General features: G+C 38.3%; 2 protein-coding genes across 14 annotated transcripts in view; one reads left to right on the top strand and one right to left on the bottom strand.

Annotated features, from left to right (window-relative positions):
* Nucleotides 1–2,394, bottom strand: part of PRPF40A (pre-mRNA processing factor 40 homolog A) — a 54,633-nt gene extending 52,239 nt beyond the window's left edge. For 2 of the 11 annotated variants that reach the window (XM_058715244.1, XM_058715245.1), the window contains exons 1-2: nucleotides 1,520–2,143; nucleotides 236–367 (exon numbers count right to left, since the gene is read on the bottom strand). In XM_058715244.1, coding sequence (XP_058571227.1) covers nucleotides 236–367; nucleotides 1,520–1,921 — 534 coding nt within the window. In that variant the 5' untranslated portion in view covers nucleotides 1,922–2,143. Of the gene's footprint in view, nucleotides 1–235; nucleotides 368–1,519; nucleotides 2,144–2,295 lie in introns of those variants that run through there. The other 9 variants (XM_058715242.1, XM_058715243.1, XM_058715246.1 and 6 more) reach the window with 7 other exon arrangements.
* A 353-nt stretch (nucleotides 2,395–2,747) lies between these two features.
* Nucleotides 2,748–21,649, top strand: part of ARL6IP6 (ADP ribosylation factor like GTPase 6 interacting protein 6) — a 40,948-nt gene continuing 22,046 nt past the window's right edge. For 2 of the 3 annotated variants that reach the window (XM_058715255.1, XM_058715254.1), the window contains exons 1-3: nucleotides 2,748–3,343; nucleotides 4,928–4,978; nucleotides 15,785–15,917. In XM_058715255.1, the coding sequence (XP_058571238.1) occupies nucleotides 2,944–3,343; nucleotides 4,928–4,978; nucleotides 15,785–15,917 (584 nt within the window). In that variant the 5' untranslated portion in view covers nucleotides 2,748–2,943. The remainder of the gene's footprint in view (nucleotides 3,344–4,927; nucleotides 4,979–15,784; nucleotides 15,918–21,649) is intronic. The other variant, XM_058715256.1, reaches the window with a different exon arrangement.

The raw sequence follows: 21,649 nt of genomic DNA, 5'->3' as shown, positions 1-21,649 counted from the left end.
AAAAGAACTGAATTTTGTTGTTGGTAGAAAATAAATCTTTTATACAGAAGGCTTCTCCTTACATTCAAAATTTGATTAGTGTCATCACTCAACATTTGACTTATTTGACATTATTTTGGCATAAGCTAATCCTTAAACAGCTGCAGGTATTCACCCGGATTTTGAAATCTTGACACAATGATACCACAGGCAAAAACAAACAAATAAATACAAAATAAAACAAAAACATTCTTACTTGTCCCATTGGCGGCCCTCCCATAGGGGGCATCATTTGCGGCATCATTCCATGAGGTACAGGAGGCATATTGGCTCTCTGACCCATAGGGTGCATTCCCATTGGGGCATAATGCATGCCAGGGTGCCCCATCTGAAAAATAGGGACAATTTAAAAATTAGCAAGTAACAATAAATGCTTCTCAAAAATCTGATTTCAACAAATTGGTTATGTGCAGTGGCATATTAGGCCAATGTGTAATTCAATTACTGGATTAACTTACACTTTGTTAAACAAACAAAATGCACTATACATACCAGTACTTATAAAGAACTTGAAACTAAACAAATTACAGAACAAAATGGAAAGAATTAAAATAAATACCGGACAGCTAAAGCATAGGTTTTCTCTTTTCTTTCTCTTTTTTTCTTTTTTTTTAAAAGCACACTGCTTACTAGCTGGCTTGCTAAACTCAGGGAACACGCATGTGAAAGCCAATTTAAAAACTGTTACGGGTGAAAAACCACAACTTTGTTCTAGTTCACACAGATAGAAGATAGCTAAGTTATGTCAGAACACTAATTATCCTTAAATTTATTTTTAAGTTGATCTTAAATTTTGAAGTGAGAATCTACCAAATTAACTAAGGTAAGAGCTGGTCTTACCAAAAAAGAACACATTACGTGTACCCATGGGCACTTAACTCCTAACATATAAACATATTATTTCCTAACACAATCTTTAACACAAGTAGAATTACTTCTGCCAAAAAAAATTTTTTTTCCAAAGACTAAGGTCTGTCATTCACAGACCCTAAAGACAACCAACCAATACATCCATTTTAATTCGCTTTTAAAAGACAACTATTTCTTTACCTGTGTGCCCATTGTTCCGGGTCTTAAAAACAGGTAGTTATCCCCTGCCAATTTTCCCAGCTGTACCCCCTGCAGACACCACTACTATTGGTGAAAGCAGATTTTACCAGCCGCTTTTAAAATCTACAACATCAAGTCTCCGCCTCCCCCTTCCTGCTACCGCCGGCCTACCTCTCCAAGAGGCTCACCGCGCCCAAGGCCCAGCACCTCCACCGCGCATCTGTCTAGGCCAAGCCCAATGGGAACTTCCAGGGACCCACATCCTTCCCTTTGTGCATCCCCGCTCTCCAATTCTCTTCCTCGTTACATATCCCACCATCTCGAGCTCTTCCTCCGTCCGCTCTTATCTTCTTCTTCTGGAAAAAGCTTCCTGCCTCTCTGACTCCGTTTTTCATTGTGCCGCTTTCCCCCTGCTCCACCGATCCCTTACCGAGGGCCGTCTCCTCAGGAAGCCGTCAGCAGAGACCCAAGAGCTGGAGCAGAGGCTTGAGCCGGACAATCTCCGCTCCCCGTCCCCGGGACCCCGCGAAGGAGGATGGTTCTCCATTTCACTCACCATGAGGCCTCCACGCTCAGCTCCCGTCCCCGGCCTCATCGTCGGGCTCAGACTGCTCCGCCGGCGGCCACTGCCGCTACACATACCAACAAGAAGCGATCTGAGTGGCTGGCGCCCGCTGGGGCCAAAGGTTAAAGGCTGCCCTGCGCTATGGGGCGGGATCAGCGGGGCCAATAAGCTGACAGGCTTCTCCGCTGTCCAATCAGAGTGCGCTGTCGACACGCAGCTCTTCGGCGATTCGCCCCCAGCCTCAGCCTCACTTGGCGTCGCCTGCATGGAGGGGGGGGAGGGGGACGGAGGAAGTTTCTGCGCCTCCTCCGGGAAAACTCCACCAACTTTCCCCGGGGAAGAGAAGACAACCTTGTCCCAGCTTCCCGAGCTTAGACCGCCTCACCCCGTAGGGGGTGGGGCAGTGGGGGCCTGCCACCTTCACCCACTCCGCCCGAGTTACGTACGCCCCACAAACCTGAGGCTGCCCGCGGTGGGGTGGGGTGGGGTGGGGTGGGGGTGGGGTAAGCAGCTTCTAGCGTTAGCGGTGGCCGGGGCCGGACGCGCGCGGGGGCGCGCGCGGTGCTCGAGGCGGAGGGGAGGGGGCGGGAAGAGGAGAGGAGGGGGGGCTCCTTAGAAGAGGGTTAAAACTCCGTACGCACCAGCAGCTGAGCCCACTCCGGGGTGGAGGGGGCGGGAGGGAGGCGTGTCGAGCAGCGTGGAGGGAAGTTGTGATAGGGGCGGGGAGAACAATGCAAAAGAAAAAGGGAAGGGCAGTCAGGACGAGGGGAGAGCGTTTGGGCGGTGAGCTGCCGTTAAAGAGGGAAGCCAGAGAAGAGTAGGTGCTTACGGCGGAAGAAGGGAGAAAGCAAATCGGTTCGGAAATGTGAATCAGAAAGGTATGGGAGGGCGCTAGGACCAAGCGTCGAGAAGATGCAGCTTTGGGGGCTGCCGGGGCGCGCGGTTGCCTAGAGGTGACGCGACGGTGGCGGAGGTCTCTGGCCGGGACGAAGCACTGCAGGGAGAGGAGACTTGGCTACCCTCAGCCTCGGGTCGCCTCTCCCTGTGCGCTTCCCCGCTTCCCTTCCTTCCTACTAGCCGGGGATCGTGCTCTGGCCCCGGGGCACCCACCCTTTCCTTAGGCTCCACAGCACCTTCTCCGCCCCGTTTCGCACTCCCGGACACCCCTGCGCATCAGTGCCAGGTGGTGGAGGCTGTGGGGGGGCCTGGCCGCTGATTGGCTGCTGCGAGCGCGGGGCGGGGCGGGTGGTAGTCTCTCGACGTCCGCTGGTCCCCTCGTCTTTCCCGCCATGTCGTTTGTAGAGAGCGGGCGGCGCTCCGCTCCTCTGCGCCGAAGACTCGGCACCCCTGTTCCGTTTGCCCGGCCGGCTTTTACCGCGTTCACTCAGGGGGACAGTTGGGGTGAAGGTGAAGGGGACGAGGAGGACGGATGCGACCAAGTGGCCCGCGACCTGCGGGCGGAGTTTTCAGCCGGGGCGTCGTCGGAGCCTAGAAAGGGCTCGCTACTCCAGCGGGACAGGGACGGGTCGCCGGTTCTGCCCGATAAGCGCAATGGCATTTTCTCAACGGTTGCGGGCGGACGAGCCCAGGCCCGGCGGTGGCCTGTCCAGATCCTCTCAATTCTCTGTTCGCTGCTGTTCGCCATCCTCCTCGCCTTCCTCCTCGCCATCGCCTACTTGATCGTAAAAGGTACTGAAGCTCGGCCTTGAAAGTCTCTCCAGAGTGAAGTTGAGCCTGTCTGTGGCTCTTGCCTTCCATCTCTCTCCTCCCCATCAGAGGCCAGCAGTCGGGTAGCGGCTTTCACCCAGAGTCCTCATTGGCACCTTTCTTTGCTCTTCCTCTGTTTTTTTTCTTAAGGGTGGAGGACCTTGGTCCAAGCTTAGGAGACCCGTTATAAGGAGGGGCCTTGATTAAATGGGTACTCTGGAATAAACAGTGGAGTCAGTGAACACTTGGGGTGAAATGTTGGCAAAAGTAAGCAGTATGTAGGAGAGTAATCCTCAAAAGACGGTAAGAAGTGTGCGACTAAAATAGGCTAAATATGTTCAAAGACTTGGTTTAATCGACAAATGGTTCAAGGTGTGCTAAACACTGATTCTTTTGTACACTCACCGAATTCCTGAAAGACCAGGATTTCCATCCCACAGCCTAACGTTCTACCTTTGTAGATAATTAGCTCTCTTGATTTTGTGTTAGGTCTTCAATCGAGTGTAAAGTTCTTATAGGAGCTAGATAATTTATTATTTTTCTGGTTATTAGTTTTATTTTCCTTTGTCTGAAGTTTAAATACAGGGCTGATCGTAATAGAAAGGTGTGCCATGAAAGATTTTTCAAAATTTATACAGTTGTATTATATGGCTGGAATATTTTATATTACAGTGGAAAGAATCAGACCAAAGTTTAAATCTCAGTTCTCACTGTGTGTGACTTTGGCCAAGGTATAGACACAGAAAAGTTAGTTAAAACAAAAACACTTGAGTTCTCTGAGAACTTTAGTTCTGAGAAGCACCCAACACGGTGTCACTCAAGTATTAGTTTTACTTCACTCAACAGAACTATATCGGCCTAACTCCAGTTGTAATTTTTCGTCATTGCTTCCAAGCCCTTATTGGGCTGCAGGTGGCATCTAACAACGTATGCTTGATTTTCATACACAAGACAGATGGGCAAGTTAACACGAACCTCTGTACAATGGTATTGGGTGTAAACTGTCAACATTAAATATGTGGTTGCCAGTGTTTCATTCCTCTTTCAATCCTCCTCTCTTTTTTTCACTGTAACTCGGAGAGTTTTGTACGTTATTTCTCTTATGCTGTGAGAGCTTCCCTTTATGTTATAAAGTCGCAAAACCTGCTAAGTCGAGTCCATTGAGGAAGACATTGAGTTGTGCTTATTTTTGAGAGTGGAAGAAAGGAACCTGATATGCGTGTAATTTGTGTTACATAGAATATTTTCAGGGGCATCTGGCTGGCTCATTTGGAAGAGCATGACCTCGAGGTTGTGAGTTCAAGCCCCACATTGGGTGTAGAGATTACTTAAATACGTAAACTTTAAAAAAAAAAAATATTTTCACAGTAACACTAAAGTTGACTCAAATACCTTATTTGCTGACTGAAGGTAACGTAGCTAGTAAATGAAATCAGAACTTAGGCCCAGTTGATTATGACTCCAGAGCATTTTCCACAACTCCACAATATCTTTCCAGCCTTTGAGCTGTTGTTCAAATTGTAAAATCATCTTTTTTATGCAAGCCCCTTTTTTTGTATTTTACAGAGTTACATGCTGAAAATTTGAAGACTGAAGACGTAGACACTGGGCTACTAGGTATAGACTTAACTGTCACTTAATTTGCTTTTGACTTCATTTTTATTTTTTCAGATCGTGTTTATACAAAATTTTAGATAAAATTCTTGATGTATTCCCTTGTGTGCTTCAGTGTTAATTTTTTATTTGCGTTTGTGTGTGGCAGATTTTGTTAGATTTTCTTTTTATGTATGTTTGGTGTGTGTATACACTACCTACACTAGGAATACAATTTGAACATAACTGTATGTGATGAAGATCCAGAGACTATTTAACATTTTCTAATTCCCTTCTGGAAGAGTCTCCCTATATACCTCTTCCCAGGAATTAAAAACAAACTTATAAACTAAGCAAAAATGACACCATAAGCAGACCTCAGGAGAAAGTTAAATTCAAATCTCCATTATAAGCAACTTGTTTTTTAAAAAAACGTAGAAAGCATTGGGCATATGTGTACAGGTTAGTGATGACGAAGAGACTTGAGTTTGTGTAATGTCTGTAGAATGCTATAGGATACAGATTACTAATGAAAATTTTGAGGGTTATTTATCTTGTATTTATTTCTTTATGCCAAAACGATTTTGAAATGTTCAGAACTTTAACTTTTTAGTGTATTGTTTTCCTGTTTGCTGTAATTTATTTGATCACTCTGAATTGGACCAAGAAAGTGGTTGAGATCCTATCCTGCATGTTACCTCCCTCCCAGTTTTAGCTAAACTAATGTGTCTTCAAGACTAATGCCCTCACAAGGATACAAAATAGAGTCTGCCTGATTTTGCAGAAGGGGAAACCTTTATCTTCAAATTATAGAAACAAATTAGTTGCTAGATGTCCCATGAAAACTTGTTTATGGTTTTTTCAGCTTCTTGCATGAGAAAATGTACTTTCTGATGACTCATTTTATCAGTGTATGTTGTTACACTGTTTCATGTCTAAAAACAGCCAAGATTGTAAGGATTTTTGTAGCATTTATTGATCTATCAACTCAATACATAGAATCTCAGTTGTTTAAATTCTCAGTTTAAAAATTGACAAGATTTCATGGGGTAACTGGGTGACTCAGTCAGTTAAGCGTCCGACTTCAGTTCAGGGCATGATCTTCGAGCCCCACTTTGGGCACTGTGCTGAGTGCTCAGAGCCTGGAGCCTGCTTCGGATTCTGTCTTTCTCTCTGCCCCTTCCCCCCACTTGTGCTCAGTCTCTCAAAATAAATGAAAAAAAAATTTTAAGTTGACAAGATTTCATTCACATTTATGAAAAGCATAGGTGGCACTTGTCATCTGAAGGAATGGCTTGTTCAGTATCAAAAGGATATAATAGGGCTTTGTCATTGCCCTACTTTTCCACTTCCAGTTAGTTTGGTATTGCTTTTAGATGTGCCTGATAGATATATAATAATTGTGACAGCATATATGAAGATCATTAAGTCTTTACTAATGCCATGAATACACTTTGGAGATTCAGGAACAATCTCAGGAATGAGGGGAGAAACTGCTGTATCTTTTTTTTTTTTTTTTTAATGTTTGTTTATTTTTGAGAGAGAGAGAGAGAGCGCGAGAGAGAGAGACCGGCACGAGCGGAGGAGGGGCAGAGAGAGAAGGAGACACAGAATCTGAAGCAGGCTCCAGGCTGTGTCAGCACAGAGCCTAAAGCGGGGCTTGAACTCAGGAAACGTGAGATCATTACCAAAGTGGAAGTCAGACTTTTAACCCACTGAGCCACCAGGCGCTCCTGCAAATTTTTTTTTTTATTTCAATTTAGGCCTAGTCTGAGATTGGCATAGATTGGCATAGATCTGCTCATTAAGAGCAGATTTAACAGCAGTTCTCCTGTTAGTATGTGTAATAATCACCTAGACTTTGTTTTAAAAAGTGCCTCTAGATTTTGTTTCAGCTCCAGGTGGAGGCTGAGAATCTTCATTTTTAACAGGTGATTTTGCTGTACCAACCATTAGAGAAATACTTTTGCAGGGCGAGGATCTCACTTCTTTAAATTGTGGTTTTTTGTTTTTGTTTTTGTTTTAAAGATTGTATTTTTAAGTAATCTCTATACTCGATATGGGCCCAGACTTACCACCCTAAGGTCGAGTCGCATGCTCTACCAGCTGAACCAGCCAGGTGCCTCTAAAAGTATACTTAAGAGCGGTTAAAAGGGTTAAAAGTCCTTGCAAGTTGTCTAGTGACAGTAATAAATAATACATATGCGCACACGCCTCTTAAGAAACCTGACTTTGAATGATCTAAGACACTGCCATTCTCTTGCCATCTTTGTCTGAAAGAAATCTTCATGGGAAACCCTGTTTATAATTTAAATATAAAAAGGTTCATGATGAGCATGATGTCTGGGCATTTGGGGGGTTAATTTATCCTAATAGCTAGTAGGATTAGGGAGGGTATCATTGTTTGTCTTTATTGGTGAGGTATTCCAGCCAGGGAGGTATGATTGCCAATATCACCTGGTTTTAGAACTCATCTCCCTGATCTTCCCTAGGTGGCATTCGAAGGGCTTTCCTTTTGTATAATTGTCCTCTACACCATCTCCTACTATAAGCCTGTTTTTCAGGGAGATTAATAAAACTTAAGTTTACTTAGTTAAATCACATTCTAGTCCTTCCTCCTGAAGGTTATTCTCAGGCCAAATTGATTGCACTAATATACAACATATGAGTTGTTTCATTTTTGTACATTGGCTTTTGTATCTCACATTTTCCAAGTTTTATCACTCTTCACACACTTAGTTCTATTTCCAATTTTTGCATTTTTTTCATAGTCTTACTGTAGGGTGTGATAAAAGGACCTTTTATTTGAGGCAAATCTGAAGTAAGTACATAAGTAAAACAGAAGGATTTGCCTTTACCAGAAAATGCTTAATCTTTTTTTTTTTTTTTTTTTTTTGTTACATTTGTTTATTTTGGGAGAGAGAGAGATGAGAAGAAGCAGTGCAGAGCCCAGCATGGGGCTTGAACTCACAAAATGTGAGATCATGACCTGAGCTGAAATCAAGATTCAGATGCTTAACTGAGCCACCCGGAAGCCCCAGAGTAGTACTTTTTTTTTTTTTTTTTTTTTTTAAGGACTAGTACTTTTAATATACATGCTGTAGTAGTTCTGTACAGGAATTATAATCAACTTCATGGAGTTCCTTCAGTTTGAAAAGCTTCTGATCTTTTGTGCCTGTCATTCTTTGACATCTATTTAATAGTTAACGTTAAGTCCCTCTTGTGGCTAAGACCAAACTCCTAGCATATTGCAGTATCAAGGGCTATTCTTGTTTTTGAGCCGCTCATTTAGTTCTGTTTTATGACTGAGATGTTTCTAGCTTCTGAACATTTCCGGAGATGACTGACATAATAAATTCAATCAAGGATGAAGCCAATTCATTTGAAGAGTATCATTTATTCTGCAGAGTGATGAAGTGAGACTCTGCCATCATAATTTCATGATACAGAACATTACAAAATGGTAAAAATTTCTAAGGGAAATGGTGTGTTGGGTGACCCATTCTCTTAGAAAGGCACAAATTGAAAACAACTCACTCAGTTTCTTCCTTACAGTGAAAAATGATTGAAACTGTGAACTTGAACTTTTTTTTAGTGAATGTATGAACCTTGTAATTTGAGGCCACTGTGTATTAAGAATATGATATATTTGCTATCTGCAACTGTGTGGGGCAAATTGACAAATATGTTATCCTCTTCTGTGGCAGTTTTTGTAAAATTGTGTGTGTTGCTTACTTATATTAATTAAAGAATGATCACTAAGGTAACAGAGAGAAAAATGAAAGCCCAAAATGACTAGAAGGATACAACCAAAATTTTAGATAATTTACCTGGGTTTTGGAATTATAGGTTCTATTTTCTTTCTTTCTTTCTTTCTTTCTTTCTTTCTTTCTTTCTTTCTTTCTTTCTTTCTTTAATTCTCTATACAGTAATGAATGACTGTAACTCTCAAGAAAAACTGTGTTTAAGAGAAGCATAAATATAAGTTTAGGAAATAACACATTGAGCATTAATAAAAATACTATTGAGCTTTTACAGTATGCCAAAACTTTAATTTTTTAGATGTGTTATTTCACCTAGTATTACCGACTGTCCTGCATTCATCAATATAAATATCTTCTCAACCAAAATTCACGACAGTGTATATTAGAATTTTTATGTTACGAGATAGTGTAGGCACAATAGCAAGGCAGAAACAGTATGAATTATTAGGGGGATTATCATTGTGCAGCTAACTTATTAGTCATAAAAATCATTACAGGTCTCCCTAATACCTAGAAGCAGTAATGACAAGGAGACACTGGGACTTCTAAATCTCAAGAAATTGATCTGGGGGGATGTTTCTTAGGCTAATGAAGTCAAACTTTAGCTGGCATCAGAATCAGCTGAAAGACTTGTTAAAACTCATTTATTGGGCTTTACCTGTTCTAGAGTTTCTGATTTGGTAGGTGTGGGAATGGAGCCCACGAATTTGCATTTTTTTTAAGTTCATTTTTATTTATTTTGAAAGAGAGAATGGAGAAGGGACAGAGACAGAGAGAATCCCAAGCAGGCTCCAGCACAGAGCCTGATGTGGGGGCATGAACTCAAAAACTGTGGGATCATGCTCTGAGCCAAAGTCAGACACTTAACTGAGCCACCCAGGTGCCCCGAAGTTGCATTTTTAATAAGTTTCTAGGTGATAATTTATGCTACTGGTTCATGAGAGCCACTGGTTTAATGTTTCCCAAACCAGACTTATCAACAACAAAACCCTGCAGATTTTCTTTTTTTGAACTTAAAAGATTTCAAAATCTGCAGATTTTTTAAATTTACCAGATCCTTATCTACTCAAAGTTGAAGTCACTTAATTGGCTGCATACTTTAATATAACATCAGGGCCCCATTTTTCCAGTTTCATGAGCAGTTCTATTTGTAAAGATTGATATTTTGTGACTTTAATTCTTTCTTGGGGCATCTTCAGAGACTAAAGGGAAAATTGAGTTAAATTTTTTGATAGAATAAAGGTTATTTAACCTTGAAGTTACCATATTGGTCTTTTGGATCCTTTTATTAATCTAAGGTACATTATGAAATTTTTGTGATCTTTTCTATATCTCAATTTTGCTCTTTCATTATATTAGGAATAATCTTAATAGCACTTAGCAGTTACTTTTTAACTTTGCTAAAAATAAATTACGATGGAATCCTCTAGAACAAACAGTGGCCTGCAGACCAATCTGACCTACCTGTTTTTTGTAAATTAATTTTGTTATAGCCTAGCTTTGTCCTTTCCTTTATATATTGTCTGTGGCTGTTGTCATGTTACAATAGCAGAGTTTAGTAGTTGTAACAGACCTTACAGCAAGTAAAACTCAAGATACTATTCTGACTCTTTTCAAAAAAATATAGTATTCTTATTCAGTTAGTCATTCAACAGAAAGGGCTTCAGGCAAAAATACAAACCGTCCTCTTTGCTAAATGATGTATTTTATTTTTCGTATTTTGTGATATTTGTCTGCCCTTACTTCATAGTGTTTGTAAATGGACAAATGCTGAAGGCAGCTATGTATAAAAAGTGATTGGAAAGAAATTTTAAAAATTCACTGGGTTGATGATTCAAATTGTTTATAATTCTAAAAATGGAAATGTTTTGCAAATTATGGAGCAAAGTAGATGGTTGGCCTCTCTTTGCCATGTGTTTTGTGTTTTGGTGATGCATGTGCAAAAAGAAAAAGCAAAACTAATGATAAGCTGAAACCACTTAAAGGTGTATCTGAAGTCTGGAATCAGTATTTATAAGATAATTATGTTCCAGATTCATGCATGAAATTAGTAATCAGTTACTTGCACTTAAGAGTATATGGCCATTTCTAGGGTGTATCTTTTTAAAACCAAGGAAATTCAGAATGAAACTTTGGATTTGTTGTATTTATATTTTATTAAAATTTCTAACAAAGTTTTTTCATGGTCTTTTTAGTCTTCTGTAAATTGTTCATCAAATGACTTGAAATAAGGAAAGAAAGAAAAAAAAAAGATAAGGGGAAGGGTATTTTGGACCTTAGATGATAGTAATAACTATTTTGCCTATTATACTAAAGATTATATGCTTCTAAGAGTAATATAGGCTTAACAAGATAGGACAAGTTAGTTATATAAAGATGAGTGGTCAATCCGTGGGGTTGCATTGTACTTTTCCCGCTACTTTTGTGTATGTTTGAAATTGTCCATGATAAAGAAGTTTTCTAAAAGTTTCCCATGTGAATTGGATGATTTAACATGGTTGGAAACTACAGATGTTACTTATTTTTCAAGTTTTTGTCACTTCATCCTTCAGAATGTTTCCTTCCACTTTCCTTGCCTTTTTCAGCAGGAATGGGAGTGAAATTGCTACATGCTGAGCTGCAGGTGAACAGGCAGTTGGGTAGAGACCTTTATCAGGTGGCACTGGAAGGGGAGGAAAGAATGCTTTCATCTGCTCCTGTATTTGGAAATAATAAGTTTGAAGATCAAAGGCTATCTGGCTTTCTGTCTTAACATGCAGAGACACATGTTGGTTAAGGGATTTGAAGACTTGAGCTATCGGTAGACTGTGTTGAATTTTAGAGAAAATACTAAATTATTTAAAATGTTTTCGCCCTCCTAAGTTAGAAAACTATAGAATCTGATAAAGTTGCAACACTTTGCTTAACATTTAAAAATAGTTGATTAATTTTAGGCATGAGTACCTCTAAGGTTTTATTAGTAACCAGCTATAGTTTTTACAATTTTTAAAATTACCTAAATACTAATTTTAATTTTTAATTTCATAAGTTATAGAAATAATATAGTCTCACTTGGAAAGAAATTCCAACAATTAAAGCAAAGATTCCCACTAATGTACTTGTATATTTTTTCAGATCTTTTTCTATTCATTTCTATGTATAGGATCATTCAAAATGTGGTTTTGTCATTGCCATAGAAAGAACATAATTGCAATCATGCAGCTTTATTAAAATGTCTTGGAGATTAATCTGTATCTTTATATATAGTTCTACCTCATTCTTTTTTGTTACTGCACTGTAGCATTTCATAGTATACAATTTTATCTAAAATTTTCAAATTGTCGGAAGCTCTGAAATAGGACTTGGACATTATCAGCATGCTGTGACATTTACTCATTCATTGTTTGCTTATGGCACAAATAAGTTTTTATGAAGAATGTACTTGCATAACAGTGTTTTAATAAATTTTTCCCAATATCGGATCATGGGAGGTGTTTTGTTTGTTTGTTTTTCTAGTTGTTTCTGTTTACATTATAATGTGCAAACTATTGCCTTCACGTATCTGATTTCATAAAGCTTCTGAAAGTCACCTCATCCCTGTAAGCCTGAAAGTGCTAAATAAAATATTTAAAACATACAATAATCTTTCTTTGTTGGCAGCTTTTATAGAAATACAGAACTGCCAGCATATTTTTAGAGTAGTAACTGCACTTTGACGCCAAAATCATTTATTTTAAAAAGTGAGCCAAAACAAAATATACCATGAGATAAGTGAATATAAAACTCCAGCAAAAAGATGGGGATAGGAATTTTCCACCTACCCCCATCTTTGCTTTAGGTAAAAACATTGAAGCCCAGACGTTTCAATTGGTGGAAAGATGAATTTCCATCAACTGATGAAAATTGAACTATAGATAAGAACAAAGGATGTATGTATTTATTTAAAGGCCTATATCCTTTGATACACCAGTTCTTTGGAAATTTGTTGCAGATATCCTTGTATAACTGTATAGTTTAAGGATATTACTTGCAACATAGTTTTTAATAGTGGAATAGTAAAAGTATATAATAGAACTGTAGCTATGTATACTGATATGAAAGGTCTCCAACATTGTTATGTGAGAAGAGCAAAGTGCAGGACAGCTTTTCTGGTGAGAATCCTATTTGTGGAAAATGGAATCTACATGTATTGTATATTGTACATAACTAGCTCCATATATATATTTACACTACCTAGAAAACTATAACTTAGAAAATATGCACAACTTAGCTGATTGCTTTTAGGAGTAGAATTGGTGAATTGAGGTAGGAAGACTCTAACTTAGTTTTTATATGCTTTTGTACTTTTTAAAAATTATGTTAACTTTTGGTAAAATGGGTTTAATGTAACATTAGTTGTCAAGTTTTTAGCATGAGGGGTTCTGGAGGAAGGGACTTGCTGCAGATTTAGTTGTGTAGTTACCAACTTGTGTGGATTTTCTGCTTGTTCATAAACAAATTGAGTCATTTTCTGAAGTATAAGCACTTGTAGACCATAATATTGCAATGTACTTTTTTAGGCATATCATTATGAATTGGCTTTTGTCAGTGATGTAACTCTTGTTTCGTTCAAAGTGAATATAAAGTAAAACTACGCAAGGTGAGGTAAGCACTTAGGTTGTAGAATAGTGGTCAGTTTTGAAAATTGAAGAATATTCTTCTATTAATTTTGACGAGTGTTCTATTTCACTTGAGTGAAAAGGCTTGATGGGCTTTAGAGAGCCTCACATTTTATTACTTTTTTACCTGTTATTTTGTGTCTTTCTCACATTTTTTAGATATTTAGAAGTTTCCATTATTCTACAACAGTCCCCAGATAGTTGAATTTTCATAATTACTGTCTTTGTTCTGCAGACTTTATGTATTATAAGATGTTAAACTTAGTGTAAACCTGTCAGTTGTTTTATCCCCTTTAGCAGTATTCATCTAAATAATAACAAATAATAGCTATTTGGCAGAATAACCATCCTTAAGTTGTAGCTGTGTGTACAGCTATAAGTAATCTTATAATTTTTATTTTGGTCTTCTATCTCACTGGGTTGGCAGGAAGATTGTACCTCAGTCTTTGCTAAGGTTCTGTCTACCCAGTCCTAGGTTCAGTTAAGGTTCTAAAGTCTGACACTGTGTCAGGACATTGGGGTGGGATGCAATCTAGTCCTCAAAGCATTTGCTCAAATGAGTTACTGCGGAAGCATCTTGCTTTCTGGTCAGGATGGCCTTTCAGATGTAGCACTTTTTTTTTTTTTAAATCTTTTTATTTATTTCTGAGAGAGAGAGTGAGTGCGAGCGGAGGAGGACAGAGAGAGAGGGAGACACAGAATCTGAAGCAGGCTCCAGGCTGTGTTCTGTCAGCACAGAGCCCAACACCAGGCTCTAACTTGGAAACCTCCAGTTCATGACCTGAGCCGAAGTCGGACAGTTAACCAACTGAGCCACCCAGGTGCTCCTCAGATGTAGCACTTTTGTAGCCACATGACCATCTGCTGTTTCTGTGCCCCACTTAGGAGAGAGACATCTGCAAGCTTGGCTCTGGATCCATCTGCCAAGCTGCTGTATATAGCTACAGTGGTGTGGTGGTGTGTGGCCTCCTCTCCTGGCTCTGCCAGGAAGTGCCAGCAGTCCTGTCCCCTGTCCGTACACGCACACACACCACTTTCTTCAAACCAGGAGAGTCTTCCTCACCTGTGCATAAAGCCCTCACTCTCTTTCTCCCCGTTCTACGCAAAGGTTTTGTCTATACCCGATCAACTCATCTTTGCTGTCTATTCAAGACATTTTGTGTTTGTCTACCCTCTTGCTTATATTTATCCTCCTTGTTCCCTGAATCATTTTGCAACATAAAAACCAAAGAGACACTGAGGCTGTTTCTCTTTGTCACATCTTTCTGTGGCAGTGAACACACAGTTCCTTATCTCCTTAAAAGGGGGTAAAGGAAAGGGAACTAGTGAGAAAAGATTAAGGTTAATCTTTCAAAAATACTTTGCCACAGTATTTCTTAATACTTCATTTCTCTGAGTTTGTCTTTTAGCAGTTTTATCGGACTGTTAACCGGACTTCGTATGGTTTATAAACAGTCCAGTGCACGTATTTCTTAACCGCTTCTTGCCAAAAGGCATCTTGGTTGTGCATTTTGTGCAGCCAGGAAATTGGTAGTTCATATGTCATTCTCAACCATAGTCTTCACAGCCTTTCCTCCCTCCCTATACTACCTCTGTAGGTACAGCCCGGGACACACAATCAGTAGTGGTAGCTTAATAAACTCTCTTAAGGAGGCAGTTTGAGTATGTATCTAAAAACCTTCAAATTAATTTATTCCCTCTACTGTTGCTTTGTTCATTGCCCTCATTCTTCCATTTCTCAACCTTTTCCCCCTTCCTTGAGTCGAAGATAATACCATGCTTTTGACTTAAGAATTGTTTGAGAAAATCTTCTAGTCTTCCCCTCTGAAAATAAAATTTAGGATCCCAACTCATTTGTAAATTGTGAGTTAACTTTTGTCCATATACTGAGAAAATTGAATCAGCTTAGGTTAATAATGTTTATAGGAAAGGTATCAAGAGTATACACTGTAAAATTCTTATGTCAAAAGTGCATAGTATGGAAAGAAAGGAAACACTTAGGTAATAAAAGATAGCAAGCTGTGATTCATAGAGCTAAATGAAAAATGTCAAGACATTTTAACAGTGAAGTATTTTAACTATTTCTGTAGTCCAATTTTGTAAAACTGAAGATATATTAAGTTGAATTTGTACTCTTTTCCACATATTAAATGATAATTGAAATATCAAACTATTAAATTATTTACATTTTAATTATTTTATATTTTATTCAATTATAATTTAAATATTGAATGATATGACTTCTAATTTTGCTTTAGTATTTTACACTTTACATGGTTTAGCTTGTACTAAGCTCAAATCTCTTGTATCACCTACACGCAATTCAGAAGCTCAGAAATACACATGATCTTCTGAACATGAAGATACTGGTTTAATTTAAATTGCTTTGCTGTTAATAATTAAAGTTTTCTTCCTCTTTTCCCATTAAGGATTCTGGACTCTACTTATAATCTCTCTATCTGCCGGATTCTCCTGTTGTAGCTTTTCTTGGACAGTGACTTATTTTGACTCTTTTGAACCAGGAATGTTTCCTCCTACTCCTCTTTCACCTGCCAGGTTCAAGTAAGTATTCCTGCTTCTTTTTTAACCCATTCCAACCCTGTTGAAATGCTAAAATATATAGAAGCAAGAGGCTGCTTATTTGTAAGATAACATGTTGAGTTCCCAGTCTCTATAAAATATAAATGACTTTAAAGTTTCCAGATTGGCTCAGCCTTTAGATAAATGGAGACTCTTTTAAACTCCTTACCTAGATAATGCAGTGGTTTTTTAAAAAATGAAATTCAAGAGTTGATCTATGAAGTAAGAAATTTTGATGGATGTTTGTCCTCTTGGGCTAGAATCATTTAAACAGTTTATGAAAGCTAAATTTATATCAGCATAGTGAGAGTTTTACTAGATGCATCTATAAATGGTCAGATTTATATCAACTTAAGTTGGATTGGACTTTTCCCCAGATTTCAGTTTTCTGTAATAATTACCAAGCGTTTATGGCACCCAATTTAAATGTCTAGATCAGATTAAGTGAATTTCATAGTGGAACAATATTAGATTTCTTTGGTCTGTGTTTTCTGTAGTTCAAAGACTTTCACAAAATTCAGTTCTAACCTAGTTTTAATCTAGTTGATTTATGTCAAGAAAGCTCGGGTATTAAATACTATAAATTTCCAAATATGAGTTTCTAAGATGTCAAGTGTATTCTACAAACTGAGGGGTTGGGGAAAAGGTGAAGAGTAGACAATAAACTCTGGTTTAAAATTCATGTGTTATCAGAGTATTATGGTTGTTATTGTTGCTATTATAACTACCCGCACCAGTTTACTTTATGGACAGTTTGTAGAGATCAAATAAAATGTATTTGAGAGACTCTGTAAATAGGAAGTTTTATACTAATGATATTTATTTATTAAATGCTTATTTTAGAGAGAGAGACTGAGAGAAAGTGAGTGGGGGAGGGACAGAGAGAGAAGGGGACAGAGGATCCAAGCTCTGTGCTGAGAGCACACAGCCCAGCATGGGGCTCAGACTCACACACCATAAGATCATGACCTGAGCTGAAGTCAGATGCTTAACTGACTAAGCTTCCTGCCCCTACTAATGATATTTATTAGTAATTGTTATTACCAGCTTTCTTTATTAGTAAGCTCATATTTTTCTGTCTTATAAATCTGTCTTTAAAACTTGTGGCTTTACTTCAGATGAAATTTGTTTGTGTATCTTAAATGTCTTAATAAATCCCTATCTGTACATGAAACATAAATCATACTTGGCAATACATTTTGTATGTGTGTGTTCAAAGTGGATAATGAGTAATAATTGAATAAGTTGTTCCTAATAGTGCAATGCCATCCCATAGTTTACGTGACTACCATTCATTTGCAAAGTTTATTTTCCTGTGTGATACTGTGTTCAGTTCAAATTCATATTCTTGATGCTTGATGACATTAATTACTTGGTAATAAGAGGTATGCATCTAATGTCAATAATATAATGAGACTCCTTTTATAAGCCACCAAAAAAACATCTTATTTTTGCTTTTTATTTCTTTATATCACACTTCCCTCTGGATTTTCAGCCTTATATTTGTAGCTATTTAGTAGATCTTGTAGCCTGGATATCAGAAAACACCTTGCACTTAAAATTACTTACACTCTAGCTTGTCTTAAAGACATCACTCCATCCAGTTATCAAGGCTTGAAACCCGTATTCACTGTATTTATCCTTTGCCAAGTCTAGCCATTCCTGTTTTTGGAAATGTTACTGGAATACTTTGTCTTTGCACCCTCAGTGTTTTTGCCCTTTTTAAGGCCTTAGCCTGTGCACTTCACTCCTTGGTCTCCTCTACTCCAAGCTTTCACTCTTCATATTCGTCCTGTATTTTGTTACCTCTGTAAAAACAGATCTCTGTCGCAGCTCTTCCCTTGCTTAAAAGTCTTCAGTGACTTTCCCATTGCCTTCAAAATGATGTCCAACTCCCAAGTACAGCATAACAGTCTGTCCTCAAATGATCCTTCCTTACTTTTCCAACTTTATCTTCAGCTATTTCTCCAGTGCACCCTTTTCTATAGCCATATATCAGATTACCCTGGCATTCCCTGAATAAACTGTACTTTTGAGATGCCATGACTTTACTCTTACGGTTTTCTCTTCCTGAAATACTGTTTTCCCTCACAGATTCTTTTACCCATACAAGAATTCACAGGCCTCATAGATAGAAGCTTTTGGAGTTACAGAAAAGCATTTCAGTGTTCTCTGAAATACCTGGAATGCTCAGAGCATTTAGTTTCTTAAAAAGTATCTTTGCTTTTTTTATTAAACTAGAACCAGTAACAATGGACCTCAGTTTTCAGTGTTATTAGTCATTCAATTTTAATATGAGATAGTGCCAGATTAGAGACTTAGATGGTATGTTTGTTAACACAGTCCTAAAAACCACAGTTTTGAAATATACATTGTATGTACATATGTATATATTTAAATTCCTTTCCACATGTATGTTAGGTAATTTTATATATGCTAAATCAGCTATTAAATATATCAAGACCATGATGAAAATGTAATTTAATATTATCATGTGTTGATACAGATAAGGCATATAATAAATTTAGTGATAGGGGATTGCATATTAACAGAAACCACATACCAAAAAATGCATATAATTCAATGATAATTGGTGAAACGGGGTTTTATAGTGAAAACCCTGCCCTCTAGTGCTTGTGGAAAATAATGCAATTACTGTGCTTCAGAAATGTCAGAATAAGTTTATTCTCTGTGTCACCAGTAGAGTGAGAACTTGTACAGGGAAACAACTTTTCTCCTTTGAGATCAAGTTTAAATCTTCAGACTCTATTTTCTTAGAAATCAGATTAATGTATTTCATTAATTTGCAATATCACACTTTTATACAAATATATTTGTAACAGGCTCTGTATTCTTTTATAACTTAAGCAATGATGTTAATATAAATATTTTTCGTGATTATATGAAAGTACAAGTCCTTAGTTGAAAATTCAAAGACAAAGGCCCCCCAGAGGCCCCGCCTCCTAATTCCATCACATTGGGGGCTAAAGTTTGTAACATAAATGGAGAAGAGAATGTGGATGGGGGTACAAACATAGTCCATAGCACATATAATTTAGAAATTTTCACTTTTACATAAGCACAAGACCTTTAGGAAATAAAAGATAAAGAATTTTGCAAGGGATATTTTTAGACAGGTATTTAATAGACTTCAAAAGGCATATTTTAAAATAATGCCTTTATTTATTTTTTTAAGTTTATTTTTAGAGAGAGAGGGGGAGAGAGAATCCCAAGCAGGCTCCGAGCCGTGAGTGCAGAGCCTGATGCGAGGCTCAATCCCATGAACTGTGAGATCATGACCTAAGCCAAAATCAAGAATTGGATGCTTAACTGACTGAGCCACCCAGGCGTCGCTCAAAAGGCATATTTTGAGGGGTGCCTGGGTGGCTCAGTCCATTGAACGCCCAACTTCAGCTCAGGTCATGATCTCACGGTTCGTGGGTTCAAGCCCCGCGTCAGGCTCTGTGCTGACAGCTCAGAGCCTGGAGCCTGCTTTGGATGCTGTGTCTTGCTCTCCCTCTGCCTCTCCCCCACTCATGCTCGCTCTCTCTGTCTCTCAAAAATGAATAAATGTTAAAAAAAAATTTATTTTGAAGGCATATTTTGAAGAAAGATTGTTATACTGACTTTGCAAACTTTGCTGAGTTAAAAGGTATACTGCAATGTTAACACACACAGAGTTGTTTATTAGAAAACAATCATTTTCTTTGTGTATTTGGAACAATTATACTTTTAAATTATTTTCTTCTGAAAATATGTTACTATGTTAAATAATGAGGCAGTAAGTTTAGATTCTTTGAAGTATCTATATAGGCTTTCCCCACTTCTTGCTACTTTATAATTAATTTTTACTGTTCTATGCTACTTAATCAACATCTCCAGTTCACTTCACATTAGTTTTCATCATTCATTCATTCAGTTTGCTCAGTGGTTTCCAACCAGGCAAATATGACAGTGTGTATGTAAACAGTATTTCATATGTGATTATCCAATTTAATTACAGTTTGTAGGAGTTAATGCATCTAGGTATTTGACCTACCCATGCAAAGATACTGCATTTATTTGAGTTCTCCTGATTGGAAAGGAAGTTAGATATGGATAGATGTGCCTTAAAGCTGCAATTTTCCTAACAGTGAATGCATGTTCTAGGATTGCTAGGGAAATAATAAAGATTATGAGGGAACCAAGTCCCTGCTAAGCCACCCTTAGGTATTATCATTAGTTCAGGCACTTCATTTTTTAACAGATGAAGAAATTGAGGCCTGGGGAATTTAAGCAAGTTGCACAAAGTCAAATAATTTGCATGTAACATAGCTAACGCCTGACTCTATGTTTAGTGTTCTTTGCCATACTAGCTAAGCCCACCTACTTTGAATTATGAAATGAATCAAAAGGAGGTAATTCACTAATTGAAACAGCTTCATTTATTGACAGTTGAAGCACTCATTGGAGCTTTTGCTTTGTGGCAGTTTTGCCCATGTGATACAGCCAAATCCAATCAAAACCTGTTCTTAACTTCTCACTGTCTTTTTTCTCCATTGTTTTTTCTTTAGTGACCAGTGTTTTCCACTTTAGACTACTCTGCACATTTCACATTACTTGTGCCCCATCTAGTGGTGCAATGATATAGCTGCAGGTTTATAGTTATTCAGCATGCTAAAAATAAAAACCATTTAATTAATTGTTGGGGCACCTGGGTAGCTCAGTTGAGCGTCAGACTTTGGCTCAGGTCATAATCTTGTGGTTCATGAGAGTTTGAGCCTCACATTGGGCTCTGGGATGACAGCTCAGAGCATGGAGCCTGCATCAGGTTCTATGTCTCCCTTTCTCTCTGCCCCTTTCCAGGTCACGCCCCGTGTGTGTGTGTGTGTGTGTGTGTGTGTGTGTGTGTGTGTGTGTGTCTGTCTGTCTCTCTCTCTCAAAAATAAATAAACATTAAAAAAAATTAAAAATAAAACATTTAATTATTAAAATGTCCCACCTAGGATAGAAATGTTACTATATAGTCTAGAAATAAATTTAGAAGAAAAATATAATGTAAGTGATGGATTTAACAACACAGTGTAGAAAGCTTATTGGTTTTGTAATTATGAAATAAAATATTTAATAACAGTAATATGGAAAATAGTGAAAAAAGTCATTAAATTTGTACTACAGTAATTTAATTAAGAGTCAGGGGTCAAGGGCCAACATTCTTTTTTTTTTTTTAACTTTATTTATTTATTTTAAGAGAGCCTGAGTGCTAGTGGGGGAGGGGCAGAGAGAGAGAGGGAGAGAGAATTCCAAGCCAGCTATGCACTATCAGCATGAAGCCCAGTGTGTGGCTTGAACCCATGAACTGCAAGATCATGACCTGAGCCAAAACCAAGAACCAGATGTTTAACCATCTGAACCACCCAGGTACCACTGAAAGGCCAACATTCTTTTTTTTTTTTTTTTTTCAATGTGTATTTATTTATTTTGAGAGTGAGCACCTTTTGTGTAAGCAGGGGAGGGGCAGAGAAAGAGGGAGAGAGAGAATCCCAAGCAAGCCCTGCACTGTCAGCATGGAATGGGCCAACATTCTTAAGTTAAAAGTGTTACTTCATTGCAGTCAATAGTGTTAATTAACAAAAATCTTATTGTTGGCATGAAAAAATGCACAGATAAAAATTAAAATTTAACAGCATGTGACTGTAACTTACAGCCAACAAGTTAAACTTTGTAGGGATAGG

The sequence above is a fragment of the Neofelis nebulosa genome, chromosome 2, assembly GCF_028018385.1.
Source record: "Neofelis nebulosa isolate mNeoNeb1 chromosome 2, mNeoNeb1.pri, whole genome shotgun sequence".
Taxonomy (NCBI): domain Eukaryota; kingdom Metazoa; phylum Chordata; class Mammalia; order Carnivora; family Felidae; genus Neofelis; species Neofelis nebulosa.
This window is presented reverse-complemented; position numbering and strand designations above follow the sequence as displayed.